This window comes from Pseudoliparis swirei, chromosome 9 (genome assembly GCF_029220125.1).
Source record: "Pseudoliparis swirei isolate HS2019 ecotype Mariana Trench chromosome 9, NWPU_hadal_v1, whole genome shotgun sequence".
Classification (NCBI taxonomy): Eukaryota; Metazoa; Chordata; class Actinopteri; order Perciformes; family Liparidae; genus Pseudoliparis; species Pseudoliparis swirei.
The window spans coordinates 637,627-662,626 of NC_079396.1; the positions used below are offsets into that span (position 1 = coordinate 637,627).

The window sequence follows — 25,000 nt, forward strand, 5'->3', positions numbered from 1 at the left end:
GAGGAGGACAACATGAGGAGGAGGACATGAGGAGGAACATGAGGAGGAGGACAACATGAGGAGGACAGGAGGACAACATGAGGAGGAGGACAACATGAGGAGGAGGACATGAGGAGGAGGACAACATGAGGAGGACAGGAGGACAACATGAGGAGGAGGACAACATGAGGAGGTGTGAGAGGACATGAGGAGGTGTAGGAGGACAACATGAGGAGGAGGACATGAGGAGGACAACATGAGGAGGAGGACAACATGAGGAGGTGTGAGAGGACAACATGAGGAGGTGTGAGAGGACAACATGAGGAGGACAACATGAGGAGGTGTGGGAGGACAACATGAGGAGGACGCATATGGAGGACAAATATGAGGAGGACAATATGGAGGACAGGAGAGGACAACATGAGGAGGTGTGAGAGGACAACATGAGGAGGAGGACAACATGAGGAGGTGTGAGAGGACAACATGAGGAGGTGTGAGAGGACAACATGAGGAGGTGTGAGAGGACAACATGAGGAGGTGTGAGAGGACAACATGAGGAGGTGTGGGAGGACAACATGAGGAGGACAACATGAGGAGGAGGACAACATGAGGAGGAGGACATGAGGAGGAGGACATGAGGAGGAAAGGAGGACAACATGAGGAGGACAACATGAGGACAGGAGGAGGAAAGGAGGAGGACAACATGAGGAGGAGGACATGATGAGGAGGACATGAGGAGGACAACATGAGGAGGACATGAGGACAACATGAGGAGGACATGAGGAGGAAAGGAGGACAACATGAGGAGGACGACATGAGGAGGAGGACAACATGAGGAGGAGGACATGAGGAGGACAACATGAGGAGGACATGAGGAGGAAAGGAGGACAACATGAGGAGGACGACATGAGGAGGACAACATGAGGAGGACGACATGAGGACATGAGGACAACATGAGAGAGACCCGCAGGCGCTCATGCAGGCGGCTGCTTCCCGTAGAGTTTCCTCCTGACCACTTCCCAAAGTGCTCCATCTCCTCCACGATGTGGTCACAGGCAACGTCCGAGAAGATGGGGAACCAGTAGACATCGGGACAGGGCTGAGGACAGAGGACATGAGGACATGTCCAACAGGATGGACACTAGACATGAGGACAGAGGACACGTCCAACATGAAGGACACTAGACATGAGGACAGAGGACACGTCCAACATGAAGGACACTAGACATGAGGACAGAGGACACGTCCAACATGAAGGACACTAGACATGAGGACACATCCAACATGAAGGACACTAGACATGAGGACAGGTCCAACATGAAGGACACTAGACATGAGGACACATCCAACATGAAGGACACTAGACATGAGGACAGAGGACACGTCCAACATGAAGGACACTAGACATGAGGACATGTCCAACAGGATGGACACTAGACATGAGGACAGAGGACACGTCCAATATGAAGGTCACTAGACATGAGGACAGAGGACACGTCCAACATGAAGGACACTAGACATGAGGACACATCCAACATGAAGGACACTAGACATGAGGACAGGTCCAACATGAAGGACACTAGACATGAGGACAGAGGACACGTCCAACATGAAGGACACTAGACATGAGGACAGAGGACACGTCCAACATGAAGGACACTAGACATGAGGACACGTCCAACATGAAGGACACTAGACATGAGGACAGAGGACACGTCCAACATGAAGGACACTAGACATGAGGACACGTCCAACATGAAGGACACTAGACATGAGGACAGAGGACACGTCCAACATGAAGGACACTAGACATGAGGACACGTCCAACATGAAGGACACTAGACATGAGGACACGTCCAACATGAAGGACACTAGACATGAGGACACGTCCAACATGAAGGACACTAGACATGAGGACAGAGGACAGGTCCAACATGAAGGACACTAGACATGAGGACAGAGGACATGTCCAACAGGATGGACACTAGACATGAGGACACGTCCAACATGAAGGACACTAGACATGAGGACAGAGGACACGTCCAACATGAAGGACACTAGACATGAGGACAGAGGACAGGTCCAACATGAAGGACACTAGACATGAGGACAGAGGACACGTCCAACATGAAGGACACTAGACATGAGGACACATCCAACATGAAGGACACTAGACATGAGGACAGAGGACACGTCCAACATGAAGGACACTAGACATGAGGACAGAGGACAGGTCCAACATGAAGGACACTAGACATGAGGACAGAGGACACGTCCAACATGAAGGACACTAGACATGAGGACAGAGGACACGTCCAACATGAAGGACACTAGACATGAGGACAGAGGACACGTCCAACATGAAGGACACTAGACATGAGGACACATCCAACATGAAGGACACTAGACATGAGGACAGAGGACACGTCCAACATGAAGGACACTAGACATGAGGACAGAGGACATGTCCAACAGGATGGACACTAGACATGAGGACACGTCCAACATGAAGGACACCAGACATGAGGACAGAGGACACATCCAACATGAAGGACATTAGACATGAGGACAGGTCCAACATGAAGGACACTAGACATGAGGACACGTCCAACATGAAGGACACTAGACATGAGGACAGAGGACACGTCCAACATGAAGGACACTAGACATGAGGACACGTCCAACATGAAGGACACTAGACATGAGGACACGTCCAACATGAAGGACACTAGACATGAGGACACGTCCAACATGAAGGACACTAGACATGAGGACAGAGGACACGTCCAACATGAAGGACACTAGACATGAGGACACATCCAACATGAAGGACACTAGACATGAGGACAGAGGACATGTCCAACAGGATGGACACTAGACATGAGGACACGTCCAACATGAAGGACACTAGACATGAGGACAGAGGACACGTCCAACATGAAGGACACTAGACATGAGGACAGAGGACAGGTCCAACATGAAGGACACTAGACATGAGGACAGAGGACACGTCCAACATGAAGGACACTAGACATGAGGACAGAGTCCAGGACATGAATATGAAGGTCACTAGACATGAGGACAGAGGACAGGTCCAACATGAAGGACACTAGACATGAGGACAGAGGACACGTCCAACATGAAGGACACTAGACATGAGGACACATCCAACATGAAGGACACTAGACATGAGGACAGAGGACACGTCCAACATGAAGGACACTAGACATGAGGACATGTCCAACAGGATGGACACTAGACATGAGGACAGAGGACACGTCCAATATGAAGGACACTAGACATGAGGACAGAGGACATGTCCAACATGAAGGACACTAGACATGAGGACAGAGGACATGTCCAACATGAAGGACACTAGACATGAGGACACGTCCAACATGAAGGACACTAGACATGAGGACAGGTCCAACATGAAGGACACTAGACATGAGGACACGTCCAACATGAAGGACACTAGACATGAGGACAGAGGACACGTCCAACATGAAGGACACTAGACATGAGGACAGAGGACACGTCCAACATGAAGGACACTAGACATGAGGACAGAGGACACGTCCAACATGAAGGACACTAGACATGAGGACACGTCCAACATGAAGGACACTAGACATGAGGACACGTCCAACATGAAGGACACTAGACATGAGGACAGAGGACACGTCCAACATGAAGGACACTAGACATGAGGACACTAGACATGAGGACACGTCCAACATGAAGGACACTAGACATGAGGACAGGTCCAACATGAAGGACACTAGACATGAGGACAGAGGACACGTCCAACATGAAGGACACTAGACATGAGGACACGTCCAACATGAAGGACACTAGACATGAGGACAGAGTGTCCCGGCAGGAGAGGACCTTACAGACAGGAGACCCAGGGGACAAGTCAGCAGAGGACACTGGGCAGATGTCGACCAGCACGAAGGGTTGCTGGGCATGAGGACACGCTCCAACATGAAGGACACTAGACATGAGGACAGGTCCAACATGAAGGACACTAGACATGAGGACAGAGGACACGTCCAACATGAAGGACACTAGACATGAGGACACGTCCAACATGAAGGACACTAGACATGAGGACAGAGGACGTCAACATGAAGGACACTAGACATGAGGACACGTCCAACATGAAGGACACTAGACATGAGGACAGAGGACACGTCCAACATGAAGGACACTAGACATGAGGACAGAGGACACGTCCAACATGAAGGACACTAGACATGAGGACAGAGGACACGTCCAACATGAAGGACACTAGACATGAGGACACGTCCAACATGAAGGACATTAGACATGAGGACACTAGACATGAGGACAGGTCCAACATGAAGGACACTAGACATGAGGACAGAGGACATGTCCAACATGAAGGACACTAGACATGAGGACACTAGACATGAGGACAGGTCCAACATGAAGGACACTAGACATGAGGACAGAGGACACGTCCAACATGAAGGACACTAGACATGAGGACATGTCCAACATGAAGGACACTAGACATGAGGACAGGTCCAACATGAAGGACATTAGACATGAGGACAGAGGACACGTCCAACATGAAGGACACTAGACATGAGGACATGTCCAACATGAAGGACACTAGACATGAGGACAGGTCCAACATGAAGGACACGTCCAACATGAAGGACACTAGACATGAGGACACGTCCAACATGAAGGACACTAGACATGAGGACACGTCCAACATGAAGGACACTAGACATGAGGACAGAGGACACGTCCAACATGAAGGACACTAGACATGAGGACACGTCCAACATGAAGGACACTAGACATGAGGACAGAGGACACGTCCAACATGAAGGACACTAGACATGAGGACACGTCCAACATGAAGGACACTAGACATGAGGACAGGTCCAACATGAAGGACACTAGACATGAGGACACATCCAACATGAAGGACACTAGACATGAGGACAGAGGACACGTCCAACATGAAGGACACTAGACATGAGGACAGAGGACACATCCAACATGAAGGACACTAGACATGAGGACACATCCAACATGAAGGACACTAGACATGAGGACAGAGGACACATCCAACATGAAGGACACTAGACATGAGGACACATCCAACATGAAGGACACTAGACATGAGGACAGAGGTCACGTCCAACATGAAGGACACTAGACATGAGGACACATCCAACATGAAGGACACTAGACATGAGGACAGAGGACACGTCCAACATGAAGGACACTAGACATGAGGACAGAGGACACATCCAACATGAAGGACACTAGACATGAGGACACATCCAACATGAAGGACACTAGACATGAGGACACATCCAACATGAAGGATACTAGACATGAGGACAGAGGACACATCCAACATGAAGGACACTAGACATGAGGACACATCCAACATGAAGGACACTAGACATGAGGACACATCCAACATGAAGGACACTAGACATGAGGACAGAGGACACATCCAACATGAAGGACACGAGACATGAGGACACATCCAACATGAAGGACACTAGACATGAGGACACATCCAACATGAAGGACACTAGACATGAGGACACATCCAACAGGATGTATTTAACGTCTCTTCATGAAGTTTAACTCACAGTTTCAATCAGTTTGTGTTTCATGATGAGAGAATAGTTCTCATGGATGTAGCGCTGCTGCCAGTCCTGGAGGACACACACACACACACACACACACACACACGTTTTTGTTCTCACTCAGCACGGAGCACAAAGGTTGATTCAGCGCTTGGCATTGTGGGTAGACATCATGACTAACTCAGTGAAGTCAACTCAGGAATACAACTGAAACTGATGAACGTTTGTTATCAGATTTCCGGCAAGCACCACCAGGGGGCGCCCTCCTCTAGTCTGCAAGTCCTGGTCTCACCACCAGGGGGCGCCCTCCTCTAGTCTGCAGGTCCTGGTCTCACCACCAGGGGGCGCCCTCCTCTAGTCTGCAGGTCCTGGTCTCACCACCAGGGGGCGCCCTCCTCTAGTCTGCAGGTCCTGGTCTCACCACCAGGGGGCGCCCTCCTCTAGTCTGCAGGTCCTGGTCTCACCACCAGGGGGCGCCCTCCTCTAGTCTCACCACAGGGTTCTCAAAGATCTGCCACAGGTCGTTGTGCAGGTGGCTGGTCTGGTAGTTCTCGGTGGACAGGATGCGGCCGAAGGTCTGCATGTTGGTCACGTACATGAAGACGTCCTGAAGGAGACAGTCACAAGTTTAAACCTCCTGGTCCGATGAGAGGTCAAAGGTCAGGGGGTCATGTGCTCTCTGACCTTGCTGCGGACGCTGTGGCAGAAGGCCATGTCCGGGTCCAGGAGGTCAGAGGTGAACAGCTCGTAGGCCCCGAGCTCGGACCGGAGGAGGCCGGCCTTCAGCAGGTACACGCTGGACACGTACGGGACGTTCCACACCCCCCTAGAGACCAGGACCTCATGTCAGGGGATCAGGACCAGGACCACATGTCAGGACCAGGACCAGGACCACATGTCAGGACCAGGACCAGGACCACATGTCAGGACCAGGACCAGGACCACATGTCAGGGGACCAGGACCTCATGTCAGGGGACCAGGACCAGGACCTCATGTCAGGGGATCAGGACCAGGACCACATGTCAGGGGACCAGGACCTCATGTCAGGGGACCAGGACCAGGACCTCATGTCAGGGGATCAGGACCAGGACCTCATGTCAGGACACCAGGACCAGGACCTCATGTCAGGGGACCAGGACCTCATGTCAGGACACCAGGACCAGGACCTCATGTCAGGGGACCAGGACCTTATGTCAGGGGACCAGGACCTTATGTCAGGACACCAGGACCAGGACCTCATGTCAGGGGACCAGGACCTCATGTCAGGGGACCAGGACCTTATGTCAGGACACCAGGACCAGGACCTCATGTCAGGGGACCAGGACCTTATGTCAGGACACCAGGACCAGGACCTCATGTCAGGGGACCAGGACCTCATGTCAGGACACAAGGACCAGGACCTCATGTCAGGACACCAGGACCAGGACCTCATGTCAGGACACCAGGACTAGGACCTCATGTCAGGACACCAGGACCAGGACCTCATGTCAGGACACCAGGACCAGGACCTCATGTCAGGGGATCAGGACCAGGACCTCATGTCAGGGGATCAGGACCAGGACCTCATGTCAGGACACCAGGACCAGGACCAGGACCTCATGTCAGGACCAGGACCTCACGTCAGGGGGACCAGGACCAGATGTCAGGGGGACCAGGACCAGGACCTCACGTCAGGGGGACCAGGACCAGGACCTCATGTCAGGACCAGGACCTCACGTCAGGGGGACCAGGACCAGATGTCAGGACCAGGACCAGGACCTCATGTCTGTACAGAACCCCCTGAAGTCTTGAAGTGGACTTACACCCGGCGTCCCTGCACGATGTCCACGTAGTCCTCCGCCCGGGCGTAGTAGCCGTCGGCGCTCAGCGCGCCCCAGAAGTTACTCCAGAGACGACCTGCACGAGTTATCATGGGCGCCACCACCGGCCTGAGGACAGAGGACAGAGGAGTGAGGACAGAGGAAGGAGGACAGAGGAAGGAGGACAGAGGAGTGAGGACAGAGGACAGAGGAAGGAGGACAGAGGAGTGAGGACAGAGGAGTGAGGACAGAGGACAGAGGAAGGAGGACAGAGGAGTGAGGACAGAGGAAGGAGGACAGAGGAAGGAGGACAGAGGATGGAGGACAGAGGAGTGAGGACAGAGGAGTGAGGACAGAGGAAGGAGGACAGAGGAAGGAGGACAGAGGAGTGAGGACAGAGGAAGGAGGACAGAGGAGTGAGGACAGAGGAAGGAGGACAGAGGAAGGAGGACAGAGGAGTGAGGACAGAGGAAGGAGGACAGAGGAAGGAGGACAGAGGAGTGAGGACAGAGGAAGGAGGACAGAGGAAGGAGGACAGAGGAAGGAGGACAGAGGAGTGAGGACAGAGGAGTGAGGACAGAGGAGTGAGGACAGAGGAAGGAGGACAGAGGACAGAGGAAGGAGGACAGAGGATTGAGGACAGAGGACGGAGGAAGGAGGACAGAGGACGGAGGACAGAGGGTTGAGGACAGAGGACGGAGGACAGAGGGTTGAGGACAGAGGAAGGAGGACAGAGGAAGGAGGACAGAGGAAGGAGGACAGAGGAGTGAGGACAGAGGAAGGAGGACAGAGGAAGGAGGACAGAGGAGTGAGGACAGAGGAAGGAGGACAGAGGAAGGAGGACAGAGGAGTGAGGACAGAGGAGTGAGGACAGAGGACAGAGGAGTGAGGACAGAGGAAGGAGGACAGAGGAGTGAGGACAGAGGAGTGAGGACAGAGGACAGAGGAAGGAGGACAGAGGAGTGAGGACAGAGGAAGGAGAGAGGAGTGAGGACAGAGGAAGGAGGACAGAGGAGTGAGGACAGAGGAGTGATGACAGAGGACAGAGGAAGGAGGACAGAGGAGTGAGGACAGAGGAGTGAGGACAGAGGAAGGAGGACAGAGGAGTGAGGACAGAGGAAGGAGGACAGAGTGAGGACAGAGGAGTGAGGACAGAGGAAGGAGGACAGAGGACGGAGGACAGAGGATGGAGGACAGAGGGTTGAGGACAGAGGAAGGAGGACAGAGGATTGAGGACAGAGGACAGAGGAAGGAGGACAGAGGAGTGAGGACAGAGGAGTGAGGACAGAGGACAGAGGAAGGAGGACAGAGGAGTGAGGACAGAGGAGTGAGGACAGAGGAAGGAGGACAGAGGAGTGAGGACAGAGGACAGAGGAAGGAGGACAGAGGAGTGAGGACAGAGGAAGGAGGACAGAGGAAGGAGGACAGAGGAAGGAGGACAGAGGAGTGAGGACAGAGGAAGGAGGACAGAGGAAGGAGGACAGAGGAGGGACAGTCTTGGTCTACTTGCAGGTTCTGCTGGATCAGGACCTGCAGCATGTCCTGGTTCTCCAGAACCACCTCGATGTCCAGCATGAGGAGGAAGTCACAGTCCGGGTCCTCTCGGCACACGGCACTGAGAGGGAAGCCTGTGAGCGCCGCTCGGCATTCTGGGTAAATCTGTCTGAAAAGTCCTTCTTTCTAGAGAAACAATGGGACACGAGTCCTGCTGGTCTCTGGTCTCTAGAGGTCCTGCTGGTCTCTAGAGGTCCTGCTGGTCTCTGGTCTCTAGAGGTCCTGCTGGTCTCTAGAGGTCCTGCTGGTCTCTGGTCTCTAGTGGTCCTGCTGGTCTCTGGTCTCTTGAGGTCCTGCTGGTCTCTGGTCTCTAGTGGTCCTGCTGGTCTCTGGTCTCTTGAGGTCCTGCTGGTCTCTAGAGGTCCTGCTGGTCTCTAGAGGTCCTGCTGGTCTCTGGTCTCTAGTGGTCCTGCTGGTCTCATCTAGAGGTCCTGCTGGTCTCTGGTCTCTAGAGGTCCTGCTGGTCTCTGGTCTCTAGAGGTCCTGCTGGTCTCTGGTCTCTTAAGGTCCTGCTGGTCTCTGGTCTCTAGAGGTCCTGCTGGTCTCTAGAGGTCCTGCTGGTCTCTGGTCTCTTGAGGTCCTGCTGGTCTCTGGTCTCATCTAGAGGTCCTGCTGGTCTCTAGAGGTCCTGCTGGTCTCTGGTCTCATCTAGAGGTCCTGCTGGTCTCTGGTCTCTAGAGGTCCTGCTGGTCTCTGGTCTCATCTAGAGGTCCTGCTGGTCTCTGGTCTCTAGAGGTCCTGCTGGTCTCTGGTCTCTAGAGGTCCTGCTGGTCTCTGGTCTCTTGAGGTCCTGCTGGTCTCTGGTCTCTTGAGGTCCTGCTGGTCTCTGGTCTCTAGAGGTCCTGCTGGTCTCTGGTCTCATCTAGAGGTCCTGCTGGTCTCTGGTCTCTAGAGGTCCTGCTGGTCTCTGGTCTCTAGAGGTCCTGCTTGTCTCTGGTCTCTAGAGGTCCTGCTGGTCTCTGATCTCATCTAGAGGTCCTGCTGGTCTCTAGAGGTCCTGCTTGTCTCTGGTCTCTAGAGGTCCTGCTGGTCTCTAGTCTCATCTAGAGGTCCTGCTGGTCTCTAGAGGTCCTGCTTGTCTCTGGTCTCAGGTCTCATCTAGAGGTCCTGCTGGTCTCTAGAGGTCCTGCTTGTCTCTGGTCTCTAGAGGTCCTGCTGGTCTCAGGTCTCATCTAGAGGTCCTGCTGGTCTCTAGAGGTCCTGCTTATCTCTGGTCTCTAGAGGTCCTGCTGGTCTCTGGTCTCTAGAGGTCCTGCTGGTCTCTAGAGGTCCTGCTGGTCTCTGGTCTCTAGAGGTCCTGCTTGTCTCTGGTCTCTAGAGGTCCTGCTTGTCTCTGGTCTCTAGAGGTCCTGCTGGTCTCTGGTCTCTAGAGGTCCTGCTGGTCTCTGGTCTCTAGAGGTCCTGCTGGTCTCTGGTCTCATCTAGAGGTCCTGCTGGTCTCTAGAGGTCCTGCTTGTCTCTGGTCTCTAGTGGTCCTGCTGGTCTCTAGAGGTCCTGCTTGTCTCTGGTCTCTAGAGGTCCTGCTGGTCTCTGGTCTCTAGAGGTCCTGCTGGTCTCTGGTCTCTAGAGGTCCTGCTTGTCTCTGGTCTCTAGAGGTCCTGCTGGTCTCTGGTCTCATCTAGAGGTCCTGCTGGTCTCTAGAGGTCCTGCTTGTCTCTGGTCTCTAGAGGTCCTGCTGGTCTCTGGTCTCTAGAGGTCCTGCTGGTCTCTGGTCTCTAGAGGTCCTGCTGGTCTCTGGTCTCATCTAGAGGTCCTGCTGGTCTCTAGAGGTCCTGCTTGTCTCTGGTCTCTAGAGGTCCTGCTGGTCTCTGGTCTCATCTAGAGGTCCTGCTGGTCTCTAGAGGTCCTGCTTGTCTCTGGTCTCTAGAGGTCCTGCTGGTCTCTGGTCTCTAGAGGTCCTGCTTGTCTCTGGTCTCTAGAGGTCCTGCTGGTCTCTGGTCTCACCAGCCCAGGTTCCGGGCGGCAGCGTGGTCCAGCTCCTCTTCGGGGCCGACCAGCCGGACCTCCTGGTAGAGGTCTCCATGGTCCTCCAGGAAGGACCTGACCTGAGCCTGGTGGTGAGGTTCCTGCAGGAGAACCACCGATAGAGGAGCTACTAGAGACCAGGACCCCATGTGGTCCAGCACCACAGAGGCCCACATCAGACCTGCTGGTACCTGGTTGGAGATGAAGAGCTTCAGCCGATGTTTGGGGTACTGGATCCTCACGAGGCGTTCAAAGAACACGGAGACGAAGGGGGAGGGCCGCTGGAGGAACACGGCGAGGACCACCAGGGGGTAGTCCCTCTCCTGGGGGGCAGACGGTGTCAACAAACAAACAAACAAACAAACAAAAACACACACACACCTTCAGAGCCGCCAGCGGCCGCAGGTCCTCGTGGCAGGCGGTGCAGCCCGTCTCGAAGGTCCAGGTGTTGGGGATGTAGTTCCCCAGGTAGTTGATCTGGAGCTGCAGGTCAAGACTCAGTCTAGTGGACCCGCCCTCTGTGGGCGGGTCTACAGGTGTGATGGACACCTGTAGACCCGCCCCCAGAGGAACTCTGGCCTCTGGGGGCGGGTCTACACACAGGTTGTTTTCTGCTGAGCCCGAAGGCTGCTGGGTGTCACATGTGATCGCAGCGAGCGCTGTGATTGGTCCGTACCTTGGTGGGTCCATTCCCATGGATGACCACCGGCAGCGTGTCGTACAGAACGTTTCTGGCTCGCACTCGCCCGTCCTCAAACTTCAGCACCACATCGTCTGGACACACACACACACACACACACACACACACACACACACACACACACACACACACACACACACACACACACACACACACACACACACACACACACACACACACACACACACACACACACACACACGAGTGAGGGGTGACTTTGGGTCAGAGGTCAGCAGGTCTGTCTCTCAATCAGGGGGTTGGAGGTTCAATCCCCGCCACTGTGTGGTCTCTCACTGAACTGAAACATTCCTCAACACATAAACCTTCAGCTCCTGTCTGAGCCTGCAGAGGAACTCTAGTTAACCCTCTACAGAGTTAACCCTCTATTCAATTCAGTTTATTTGTATAGCCCAATTTCACAAATTACAAATTCCCCTCGGAGTGCTTTACAATCTGTACACATCGACATCCCTGACCTTTGACCTCACATCAGTTCAGGAACAACTCCCAAATAACCCCTCTAGGGGGAAAAAAGGTCAGAACCCTTGAGGAGAGAACAGAGGAGGATCCCTCTCCAGGATGGACAGAACAATAGATGTAATGTGTACAGAAGGACAGATTTAGAGTTAAAATACATTCAATGAATGTGACAGAGTGGATGAATAGTTCATAGTAGGCATATTCCACGATGGAGACCTCCACGATCCATCAGGCAGATGGCGGTGGGGAGGAGGAGTGGGCGGAGTCTCTACAGTGGGCGGAGTCTCAACAGGACAGTGGCGTAGTCGGTAGCAGGAATTCCACGACCCAGACCTCGATGATCCATCAGCAGATAGGATCTATGCCGTCTCATAGGGTCCGATGACCCCATGAGACGTGAAGTCAAAAGGACTCCGGGGAGAAAGCAGAGTTAGTAACGTGTGATTGAGAGATGAAAATTCATCCTTAAGGAAAGAAAAAAGAGGAGATAGGTACTCAGTGCATCCTAAACGTCCCCCGGCAGCTATAAGCCTATAGCAGCATATCAAGGGGCTGGACCAGGTGAACCTGATTCAGCCCTAACTATAAGCTCTGTCAAAGAGGAAGGTCTTAAGTCTACTCTTAAACGAGGTGACTGTGTCTGCCTCCCGGACTGAAATTGGAAGCTGGTTCCATAAAGAGGAGCTTGATAACTAAAGGCTCTGGCTCCCATTCTACTTTTTAAGACTCTAGGAACTACAAGTAATCCCGCATTTAGTGAGCGTAGCTCTCTAGTGGGGCAATATGGTACGACAAGCTCCTTAAGATATGATGGTGCATCACCAATCAAGGCTTTGTAGGTTAAGAGAAGAATTTTAAAAGTGATTCTTGATTTTACGGGGAGCCAGTGCAGAGCAGCTAGTGCAGGAGTGATGTGATCTCTTTTCTTAGTTTAGTGAGAACACGAGCTGCAGCATTCTGGATCAACTGGAGGGACCTAAGAGACTTATAGAGCAGCCTGATCATAAGGAGTTGACCTAAGAGACTTATAGAGCAGCCTGATAACAAGGAGTTGACCTAAGAGACTTATAGAGCAGCCTGATAATAAGGAGTTGACCTAAGAGACTTATAGAGCAGCCTGATAATAAGGAGTTGACCTAAGAGACTTATAGAGCAGCCTGATAATAAGGAGTTGACTTAAGAGACTTATAGGGCAGCCTGATAATAAGGAGTTGACCTAAGAGACTTATAGAGCAGCCTGATAATAAGGAGTTGACTTAAGAGACTTATAGAGCAGCCTGATAATAAGGAGTTGACCTAAGAGACTTATAGAGCAACCTGATAATAAGGAGTTGACCTAAGAGACTTATAGAGCAGCCTGATAATAAGGAGTTGACCTAAGAGACTTATAGAGCAGCCTGATAATAAGGAGTTGACCTAAGAGACTTATAGGGCAGCCTGATAATAAGGAGTTGACCTAAGAGACTTATAGGGCAGCCTGATAATAAGGAGTTGACCTAAGAGACTTATAGAGCAGCCTGATAATAAGGAGTTGACCTAAGAGACTTATAGAGCAGCCTGATAACAAGGAGTTGACCTAAGAGACTTATAGAGCAGCCTGATAATAAGGAGTTGACCTAAGAGACTTATAGAGCAGCCTGATAATAAGGAGTTGACCTAAGAGACTTATAGGGCAGCCTGATAATAAGGAGTTGACCTAAGAGACTTATAGAGCAGCCTGATAATAAGGAGTTGACCTAAGAGACTTATAGAGCAGCCTGATAATAAGGAGTTGACCTAAGAGACTTATAGGGCAGCCTGATAATAAGGAGTTGACCTAAGAGACTTATAGCGCAGCCTGATAATAAGGAGTTGACCTAAGAGACTTATAGAGCAGCCTGATAATAAGGAGTTGACCTAAGAGACTTATAGAGCAGCCTGATAATAAGGAGTTGACCTAAGAGACTTATAGAGCAGCCTGATAATAAGGAGTTGACTTAAGAGACTTATAGAGCAGCCTGATAATAAGGAGTTGACCTAAGAGACTTATAGAGCAGCCTGATAATAAGGAGTTGACCTAAGAGACTTATAGAGCAGCCTGATAATAAGGAGTTGACCTAAGAGACTTATAGAGCAGCCTGATAATAAGGAGTTGACCTAAGAGACTTATAGAGCAGCCTGATAATAAGGAGTTGACCTAAGAGACTTATAGAGCAGCCTGATAATAAGGAGTTGACCTAAGAGACTTATGGAGCAGCCTGATAATAAGGAGTTGACCTAAGAGACTTATAGAGCAGCCTGATAAGGAGTTGACCGAAGAGACTTATAGAGCAGCCTGATAAGGAGTTGACTTAAGTGACTTATAGAGCAGCATGATAATAAGGAGTTGACCTAAGAGACTTATAGAGCAGCCTGATAATAAGGAGTTGACCTAAGAGACTTATAGAGCAGCCTGATAATAAGGAGTTGACCTAAGAGACTTATAGAGCAGCCTGATAATAAGGAGTTGACCCAAGAGACTTATAGAGCAGCCTGATAATAAGGAGTTGACCTAAGAGACTTATAGGGCAGCCTGATAATAAGGAGTTGACCTAAGAGACTTATAGAGCAGCCTGATAATAAGGAGTTGACCTAAGAGACTTATAGGGCAGCCTGATAATAAGGAGTTGACCTAAGAGACTTATAGGGCAGCCTGATAATAAGGAGTTGACTTAAGAGACTTATAGAGCAGCCTGATAATAAGGAGTTGACCTAAGAGACTTATAGGGCAGCCTGATAAGGAGTTGACCTAAGAGACTTATAGCACAGCCTGATAATAAGGAGTTGACTTAAGAGACTTATAGAGCAGCCTGATAATAAGGAGTTGACCTAAGAGACTTATAGAGCAGCCTCATAATAAGGAGTTGACCTAAGAGACTTATAGAGCAGCCTGGTAATAAGGAGTTGCAGTAATCCAGTCTCGAAGTAACGAATGCGTGAACCAATTGTTCTGCATCTTTTTGAGACGTGCCTGGTTGTTTCAACGTAGATGAAAGAATGCAGTCCTTGAGATGTTCTTCACGTGGAGTTAAAGGACCCGATCAAAGAGAACAGAGGTTCTTTACATGGTGTTGGATGCTAGAGCAATGCCTCTACAGAAACCACATCACCAGATCATTGATCTCTCAGGTGTTCAGAGTAAAATTACTTCAGTTTTGTCTGAGTTTAACATCAAGAAGTTGCAGGTCATCCATGTTTTTATGTCTTTAAGACATGCTTGAATTTTACCGAGTTGGTTGCTCTCCTCTGGTTTTATCCATAGATATAGTTGAGTATCATCTGCATAGCAATGAAAGTTTATGGAGTGTTTCCTGATAATATTGCCCAGAGGAAGCATGTATAAGGTAAATAAAATTGGTCCCAGCACAGAACCTTGTGGGACTCAGAGTTAACCCTCTATAGCAGGGGTCCCCAAACTTTTTCCTAAGAGGGCCACATAACGTTTGCCTTGTCTGCTGGAGGGCCAGCCGGGGGGGGGGGGGGGGGTGCTAGTGAGAATGTGCTCACCTGTGTGCGCGCATCACGGCTGAGCGATGCGCGCGCCACTCGCTGTGAGTGCTGCGCGTGCAGACAGCATTTATCGGATCTGATCGCTCTTTTAATGAAGTATCGATACTAAAAATATGCTAAATCACATGGTGTTTAACGTACAGGTACTTTGTTAGCATCGCTACACCGTGCAGCGTGACAGCAGCAGATGTAGCGGACTAACATTCAAGCTAACCTAACTTCCCAAACGCTGTGGACATCTGAACGCTGATTGGCCGAGACGCGACACGTCCATCAAAGATGTTCTATTGCGAAGAAGAGCACCACTCCACATTTTCTCCGCGTCTCACTGCAATCTCAACGGCAGCGGGCCGGGTGAACAAAATAATAAATCGGAACGCGTCTCTGGTATTGTTCAGGGGGCGGGGCCACATGGGGAGGCGGGCCGAATCCGGCCCGCGGGCCGTAGTTTGGGGACCACTGCTCTATAGAGTTCACCCTCGAGAGTTAACCCTCGATAGAGTTTACCCTCTACATCCGGTTGGTGAAGTGTTACATAACTCAGAGGAAGAGGATCAACAGGCTCTGAGAATCTTCAGGTTTCTTTTAGCCGGAAAATCGTAAACTTCACAGCGTCGTCTGGCTTCATATCTATCTAATTCACTTCTACATATATTGTTTTATATATATATATATATATATATATATATATATACACAGGAATTATCATGAAAGAAAGAAATAAGTCAATTCGGATGTTCACTACAGACGTAATGCCATCACCAGAACAGTTCCTTTGAACCCAACAGAAGGTTCTGGTGGTCCCGGTCCCCTACCGGCTCTTACCCAGGGCTCCGTGGAGGTTCTGGAACATTCTGCATGTGCTGTCCAGAGAGATGTTGATGGACTTCTGAAACAGGAGCAGAGAGATGTGAGGAAGCTGGATGGAGTAGAGGACGCTCTGTCTCAGGCTGCTGTTACAGCATGAAGCACTTCCTCAGATGTTTCACATTAAAAGCCCAACAGGAAGCGGCTGAGGCTCGTTCCCTGAACCCCCCACGGGGAGCTCAGGAAGCGGCTGAGGCTCGTTCCCTGAACCCCCCACGAGGAGCGCAGGAAGCGGCTGAGGCTCGTTCCCTGAACCCCCCACGGGGAGCTCAGCACGGGGTCATGTGGACGAGTAGCTCGTCTAAATCCATCAAATCAGATAAACACGGAGGTGTAAATGAGAACAGAGGCGTCTGACTAAATATGATCAAATAAATATTGAACATATGAATAAATGATCTCCGGTGAACTCTCTGCCCACAGGAAGCTGCTGTTAGGAGAGCTCTATGTGAAGATCCAGAGCATTAACACACGGTACCCTTTTCACTGGATCGATGTAGATCTTGGTGAAGAACAGCTGGTCGCCGTCGTCGTCTTCTCCCCTCCAATCAGAAACCATCTCTTTGATGTTGGGAAGATAGCCAATGAAACCTGAGGACACAGGAACATGTTTCATCTCCTTATGGACGTGTCATATGGTATCAGAGACAACTGGGTCACTTGAGACGGCCTCAGCACTGAAGACTAGAGACTAAAGACTAGAGACAAAAGACTAAAGACTAAAGTCAGCCCCATGAACCTCTCTAGTCAGTAGTCAGCCCCATGAACCTCTCTAGTCAGCCCCTTGAACCTCTCTCGTCAGCCCCTTGGACCTCTCTAGTCAGCCCCTTGAATCTCTCTAGTCAGCCCCTTGAACCTCTCTAGTCAGCCCCTTGAACCTCTCTAGTCAGCCCCTTGGACCTCTCTAGTCAGCCCCATGAACCTCTCTAGTCAGCCCCTTGAACCTCTCTAGTCAGCCCCTTGAATCTCTCTAGTCAGCCCCTTGAACCTCTCTAGTCAGCCCCTTGAATCTCTCTAGTCAGCCCCTTGAATCTCTCTAGTCAGCCCCATGAACCTCTCTAGTCAGCCCCATGAACCTCTCTCGTCAGCCCCTTGAATCTCTCTAGTCAGCCCCTTGAACCTCTCTAGTCAGCCCCTTGAACCTCTCTACCTCTCTAGTCAGCCCCTTGAACCTCTCTAGTCAGCCCCATGAACCTCTCTAGTCAGCCCCTTGAACCTCTCTAGTCAGCCCCTTGAACCTCTCTAGTCAGCCCCTTGGACCTCTCTAGTCAGCCCCTTGAACCTCTCTAGTCAGCCCCATGAACCTCTCTCGTCAGCCCCTTGAATCTCTCTAGTCAGCCCCTTGAACCTCTCTCGTCAGCCCCTTGGACCTCTCTAGTCAGCCCCTTGGACCTCTCTCTAGTCAGCCCCTTGAACCTCTCTAGTCAGCCCCTTGAATCTCTCTAGTCAGCCCCTTGGACCTCTCTAGTCAGCCCCTTGAACCTCTCTCGTCAGCCCCTTGGACCTCTCTAGTCAGCCCCTTGAACCTCTCTAGTCAGCCCCTTGAACCTCTCTCGTCAGCCCCTTGGACCTCTCTAGTCAGCCCCTTGAACCCCTCTAGTCAGCCCCTTGAATCTCTCTAGTCAGCCCCTTGGACCTCTCTAGTCAGCCCCATGAACCTCTCTCGTCAGCCCCTTGGACCTCTCTAGTCAGCCCCTTGAACCTCTCTCGTCAGCCCCTTGGACCTCTCTAGTCAGCCCCTTGAACCTCTCTCGTCAGCCCCTTGGACCTCTCTAGTCAGCCCCTTGGACCTCTCTAGTCAGCCCCTTGAACCTCTCTCGTCAGCCCCTTGGACCTCTCTAGTCAGCCCCTTGAACCTCTCTCGTCAGCCCCTTGGACCTCTCTAGTCAGCCCCTTGAACCTCTCTAGTCAGCCCCTTGGACTTCTCTAGTCAGCCCCTTGAACCTCTCTAGTCAGCCCCTTGAACCTCTCTAGTCAGCCCCTTGGACCTCTCTCGTCAGCCCCATGGACCTCTCTAGCCAGCCCCTTGGACCTCTCTAGTCAGCCCCTTGAACCTCACGTGGCCTTACATCCAGAGCCCAGGAACCTGTTGCCCCCGGCGACGTGGGGGTGTTTGTCCTCCAGGTGTCTGTCGGGCCAGATCAGGCTCTCAGAGGAGAACACCACCTTGTGTCTGGCCTGCTGGAACTTCTTGAGCAGCTCTTTGGGGCCCGAGGCCAAAACCACATCATAGCTGTGAGAAACGGGGAGTGGAAATAGAAAAGTTGACCGCGTGGTTCAGCCGTGTGTGACGGCAGTGGGGCAAACAAATGAAGGGGTTGCCTTTAAAAGATGCCTATTCTTTATTTGTTTTACCGGAGTTTGAACAACACCTTTGTGTTGTAGGAAGCATGTCAGTTGGTTTGCATGTTTCAGGTACCTTACATGGTAGCTCCTCCCATCAGTGTGTTAATGTGAGTTCTGATGGAGAGGTGGTACCTCACATGGTAGGTCCTCCCATCAGGTGGTACCTCACATGGTAGCTCATCCCATCAGGTGGTACCTTACATGGTAGCTCCTCCCATCAGGTAATACCTCACATGGTAGCTCCTCCCATCAGTATGAATGGGTGTGAATGATGTCATGTATTGTTAAAGAGCTTAGAGTGATCAGAAGACTAGAGAAGATCCGTACAGGTCCTTTGACCATCAACTTCTTCATTCTAATGTGGCGCTCCACCTGTCAATGAAAAGGAGGATCTGGTCCTCGCCCGTCATCTCCTCCAGAGCTGCTTTAAGGAGTCGTACTTTCTGGCCTCCTCCTGGAGCCGACATGTAGTCTCCTGACTTCCATTTCTCACCTTCACCGAGAACCTTGAAACATACATACAAACATACATTTGCGGCATTTTGAAGATCGGGATTTAAAGAAACCCCCGGGACTAGTTTGTGGACAGAAAGCAGCCTGAGGTTCCTACCTTCACGGTGTAGTTCAGGTGTTTAGCTGAGCGAAAGAAGCGCTTGAAGCCATCCGTCTCTTCGGTTGCAACAGTCACAACTAGAAGTTTCTCTGGAAGACGCCACATGACAGAGGAATAAATACAGTAATACGCAGACTTCTTTCTTCTTTCTCTGAAGCAACCCGGCGCCACAGGAAGAAATCATGATGCAGGGTCGGTCGACATTTGACAACCTTGTGCACCAGGACATGTAGTCCCGATAAACCTTATATAGTCCAGATAAACTGTATGTAGTCACGATAAACCTTATATAGTCCCGATAAACTGTATGTAGTCCCGATAAACCTTATATAGTCCCGATAAACTGTATGTAGTCACGATAAACTGTATATAGTCACGATAAACTGTATATAGTTCCAATAAACTGTATGTAGTTCCAATAAACTATATATAGTCATGATAAACTGTATAAAGTCATGAGGTCAGAAGCTAGTCTCGTAGGCCCTTTGAATCAACTATTTAGTCCGAGCTATATGAGTTCGATCCAACTGTAAAGTTTCGAAAGGAGACTGGTCACGCGTAACGTCCTAGAGCTTAAGAGTAGTTACTTGGCTCCTGAGAGCTCACATAGAGCTCCTGATTCTACCTAGAACTTCTCGATAAACTACATAGCGGCATAAACTGAGTCAGAAGAAACTCGACTAGTACTGTGAGTCACTAGAAGGCTGAGGTTCCTATAAACGCTTCTTAGTAGGTCCTAAGCTTCTAGAGCCTAAGACTGTTCTATGTGCAATACAACTAGTTTCTCAAAGCAACAGACAAAGGAGATAAACACCAGTTATAGCGAACTCTCTTCTTCTAACTGGTGCGACCACTGAGAATCTAGCAGGTCTCTGAATTGCTCCTGGGTGCACCGGCATGAGGTACCTAGAAGCTACTGAGAGCCGAACCTAGAGCTCCCAAAGTTTCATAGTTACCTTGAGAGCTCCGAAACTGAGGTCCGAGAAAGCTGAGGCACCTTTTCCATAGCGGCCTGTCCTGAGCTCCATACCTATCTCCTGAACTTATAGAGCTCTACTTAAGTCTGTCTGAGCTCTCTAGTGTCCTGAAGCGTCCCATTAGTTCCTAAATGGTCTGTCTAAGCTCCATTCCATAGTCCAGAACTCTGAGAGATCCCTGAAGTTCGTAGATGTGAGCAGAGTATGTATTAGGTGTCCGTCATGTAAGCAGAAAACGGAGCTCTCGCTTATAATCAGATAATGGCTCACCGGTACGTGGGTGTACGCTGATAAACTGGCGACAGCTCTCTTCGGTAGTTCGGTACTGTTACCGTGACTCAAGCTGTTACTGACAGACACAGAGTCCGGGACACACAAAGTGAATGTTTCATTTTGAGTAAGTTAGAGGTGAAGCCCGAGCTCCTGACTTGGAAGTGAGCTGTGAACTCCTAGGCTCAGCGAGCTCCCTAATGCTTCCTCAGGCTCCTGACTCCTAAATGCTCTCACGCTCCTATCTGTCTCTCTGATACTCTAGAGCTCATCTTACAATCTGTGTACCCGACTTCCAGAACGCTCTGAGAGCCCAGAGTCCTCGAGAGCTCCGCACGTCCGGTCACCCGGTATGTAGACTTCCGGTAGTCAGGCTAACCTGAAGCTCGCTAGAGGCTCCGCGGGTGTCCTATAGGCTCACCTGGCTAGTCTGTGAGCTTTGACATCACAGAGTTCACTGGAGCGCGAAGAGTGGCGGCCGCTGTTTAGAGACATTAAGGCCTCAGCGTCGGGGGACTACCGACTATCCGGGAGATGACTCCAACAATGCGCTCGCACGGTAGTTCCGAGAGTAGCGACTAAAGCTAAGCTGGCCGGAGCTTTCATTCTGGTTAAAGTTCGATTGAACTAACGCCGTACCGGAAAAAGTGCAACACAGTCAGAGTCGGCTCCCGCTTCCGGTCACTACTGGAGTTCTCTCTCCGGCCTGCTGTCGTTCCTCTCTTCTATGGTACCTGAAGTCTGCGCCGCGGCTGTGTGCCCAGTCCAGCCGCTTGGCTACCCGGGCCGTCGGCGGAGATGCAGCCGCCGGCGGACCGGTAGAGCCAGTCCCGGAGGCACGACGGGAGGAGCTGCGCCATATCAAGGCTCGCGTACGTGTGTCCTTGAACTGCGAGCTCCAAGCGTAGCGGTGGCTGGTCCGAGCTCCCTCGGTCGAGTCCACGGACGGAGCTTTCCCGTTACGTGAACACTATGTGCTCCAGCAGGGCTCAAGCCGCTGTGAGGCTGGGCAGCTGGCTCCTGGCCAGTATCTTCTCTTGACTGGTACTCCTGGACGAGCCCGCAGGCCGCGGGATTGTTCACGGGGATTGATGCGCGGCACCGGACAGACCAACGGCCTCACAGGAGTCCAATCACAGACGACAGGGAGAGTGCACACATCCGGCCTGGAGCAGTTCTCGCAGCAGCGTGAGCGGAGGCCATCTGCTGACGCGCTCCCCGCTGGCGGTGGTGGTCCGTAGTCACTGCAGCCCGGCTCAAGGCTGAGCACCGGACGACATCCGCGGGTCCGTCGAGCCATCGAGGCCCGCGGAGGCGCAGCGCCACGGAGTGGGCCGAGAGCTGGCGGCTGCCCGCCGGAGCCGGCCCGAAGCGCGGACGCTGCAGGCCGGACGGGAGCGCCGTCTGAGATGGCGCACCGAGCAGACGCCAACGGCTCCGGCAAGGATCACACAGCACCTCGGCGACACGCCTCGCGGCCTCTAGCTCTCCTACACGCACGACCCTACGGGAGCACGCACGCCTCCAGCAGCCGGGCAGCACCGGACAGCGGGCGCGCTGCCCCGCATGCCACGGCCACCGGAGGCGCCAACCGCAGCGCCTACGCACACGAGCACACGGCCACAGCGCTACACGCACGCCTACACCACACGCCGTGGACCAGCATCGCACGCCCACACCACCACGCACCGACCTTACACACCGAGCGCAGGCCTGCACACACCGCCTGCACACACACACCGCCTACACACCGCCTACACACACGCCTACACACACACGCGCCTACACACACGCCTACACACACACACACACGCCTACACACACACACACGCCTACACACACACGCCTACACACACACACGCCTACACACACACGCACGCCTACACACACACGCACGCCTACACACACACGCACGCCTACACACACACGCACGCCTACACACACACGCACGCCTACACACACACACACGCCTACACACACACACGCCTACACACCTACACACACCGCCGCCTACACACACACGCACGCCTACACACACACACACACACGCCTACACACACACACGCCTACACACACACACACGCCTACACACATGCCTACACACACACGCGTACACACACGCGCCTACACACACACACACGCCTACACACGCCGCCTACACACACACACGCCTACACACACCGCCGCCTACACACACGCCTACACACACACGCACGCCTACACACACACACGCACGCCTACACACACACACACGCCTACACACACACGCACGCCTACACACACACACACGCCTACACACACACGCACGCCTACACACACACACACACACGCCTACACACACACACACACGCCTACACACACACACACACGCCTACACACACACGCGCCTACACACACACGCGCCTACACACGCGCGCCTACACACACACGCGCCTACACACACGCCTACACACACACACGCCTACACACACACACCTACACACACGCCTACACACACACACGCCTACACACACCTACACACGCCTACACACACACGCCTACACACACACGCCTACACACACACACACGCCTACACACACACACGCCTACACACACACACACACGCCTACACACACGCCTACACACACACACACGCCTACACACACACACACACGCCTACACACACACACGCCTACACACACACACACACACACACACACACACCTACACACACCTCTGCACACCTACACACCTGCGCCTACACACACACACACCTACACACACACCTACACACACCTACACACACACACGCCTACACACACACACACGCCTACACACACACACACGCCTACACACACACGCACGCCTACACACACACGCACGCCTACACACACGCCTACACACACACGCCTACACACACACACACACACCTACACACACACACGCCTACACACACACACACCTACACACACACACACACACACACACGCCTACACACGCCTACACACACACGCCTACACACACACCTACACACACACACACGCCTACACACACACACACGCCTACACACACACGCCTACACACACACGCCTACACACACACACACGCCTACACACACCTACACACACACCTACACACACACACCTACACACACCTACACACACACACACGTCTACACAGACACCTACACACAGACACCTACACACACACGCCTACACACACACGCCTACACACACACTTACACACACACACACCTACACACACACACGTCTACACACACACAGACACCTACACACACACCTACACACACCTACTTACACACACCAACACACACATCTACACACACTGTAGAACAACGGTAGTCCTTGCATGGGCTCCCCATGGTCCCGCTGTGTGCTCCTGGAGGTCAGAGGTCGTGGCGGGTCACATGTCAGACGGTTCCTCTTGTGAGGCTGTCAGGCCCTTTGAGTTGTTGACGCAGCCCTTTATCTCCACGCACTGCTGTCGACAGGTGAGCCGCCACAACGCCTGTGTGTTTATGATCAGGTGAGCACCACCTCTCACAGGTGGTGCTCACAGCAGCTTGTAAACATGTTCCTGGTGGTTTTGGCTCCAGTGAACCTCAAAACATCTCACAGGAGAACAGAGAAGAACGTTCAGGAGACGAAAGCTCACAAGACACACCTGGTGGGAGGGGCCACCATGTGAGGAGCACCTGGTGGGAGGAGCCACCATGTGAGGAGCACCTGGTGGGAGGAGCCACCATGTGAGGTACACCTGGTGGGAGGGGCTACCATGTGAGGAGCACCTGGTGGGAGGAGCCACCATGTGAGGAGCACCTGGTGGGAGGAGCCACCATGTGAGGTACACCTGGTGGGAGGGGCTACCATGTGAGGAGCACCTGGTGGGAGGGGCCACCATGTGAGGTACACCTGGTGGGAGGGGCTACCATGTGAGGAGCACCTGGTGGGAGGAGCCACCATGTGAGGTGCACCTGGTGGGAGGGGCTACCATGTGAGGTACACCTGGTGGGAGGGGCTACCATGTGAGGAGCACCTGGTGGGAGGGGCCACCATGTGAGGTACACCTGGTGGGAGGGGCCACCATGTGAGGAGCACCTGGTGGGAGGAGCTACCATGTGAGGTGCACCTGGTGGGAGGGGCTACCATGTGAGGAGCACCTGGTGGGAGGAGCTACCATGTGAGGAGCACCTGGTGGGAGGAGCTACCATGTGAGGAGCACCTGGTGGGAGGGGCTACCATGTGAGGTGCACCTGGTTGGAGGGGCTACCATGTGA

General features: G+C 52.4%; 1 protein-coding gene across 1 annotated transcript; it reads right to left on the reverse strand.

The window, feature by feature from the left end:
- Positions 1-940: 940 nt before the first annotated feature.
- plod1a (procollagen-lysine, 2-oxoglutarate 5-dioxygenase 1a) lies at positions 941-19,582 on the reverse strand (the record flags this gene model as incomplete). The annotated part of the gene is made up of 15 exons (XM_056423380.1): positions 19,475-19,582; positions 19,237-19,370; positions 18,588-18,751; positions 16,997-17,109; positions 16,477-16,540; positions 11,620-11,717; positions 11,325-11,426; positions 11,135-11,266; positions 10,923-11,044; positions 8,935-9,039; positions 7,428-7,553; positions 6,309-6,450; positions 6,118-6,231; positions 5,628-5,693; positions 941-1,078 (listed from the first exon to the last, which is right to left on the reverse strand). Coding segments are annotated over exons 1-15 (1,728 nt in total), but the record flags the coding sequence as incomplete, so codon positions are not given.
- Between the last annotated feature and the right edge of the window lie 5,418 nt (positions 19,583-25,000).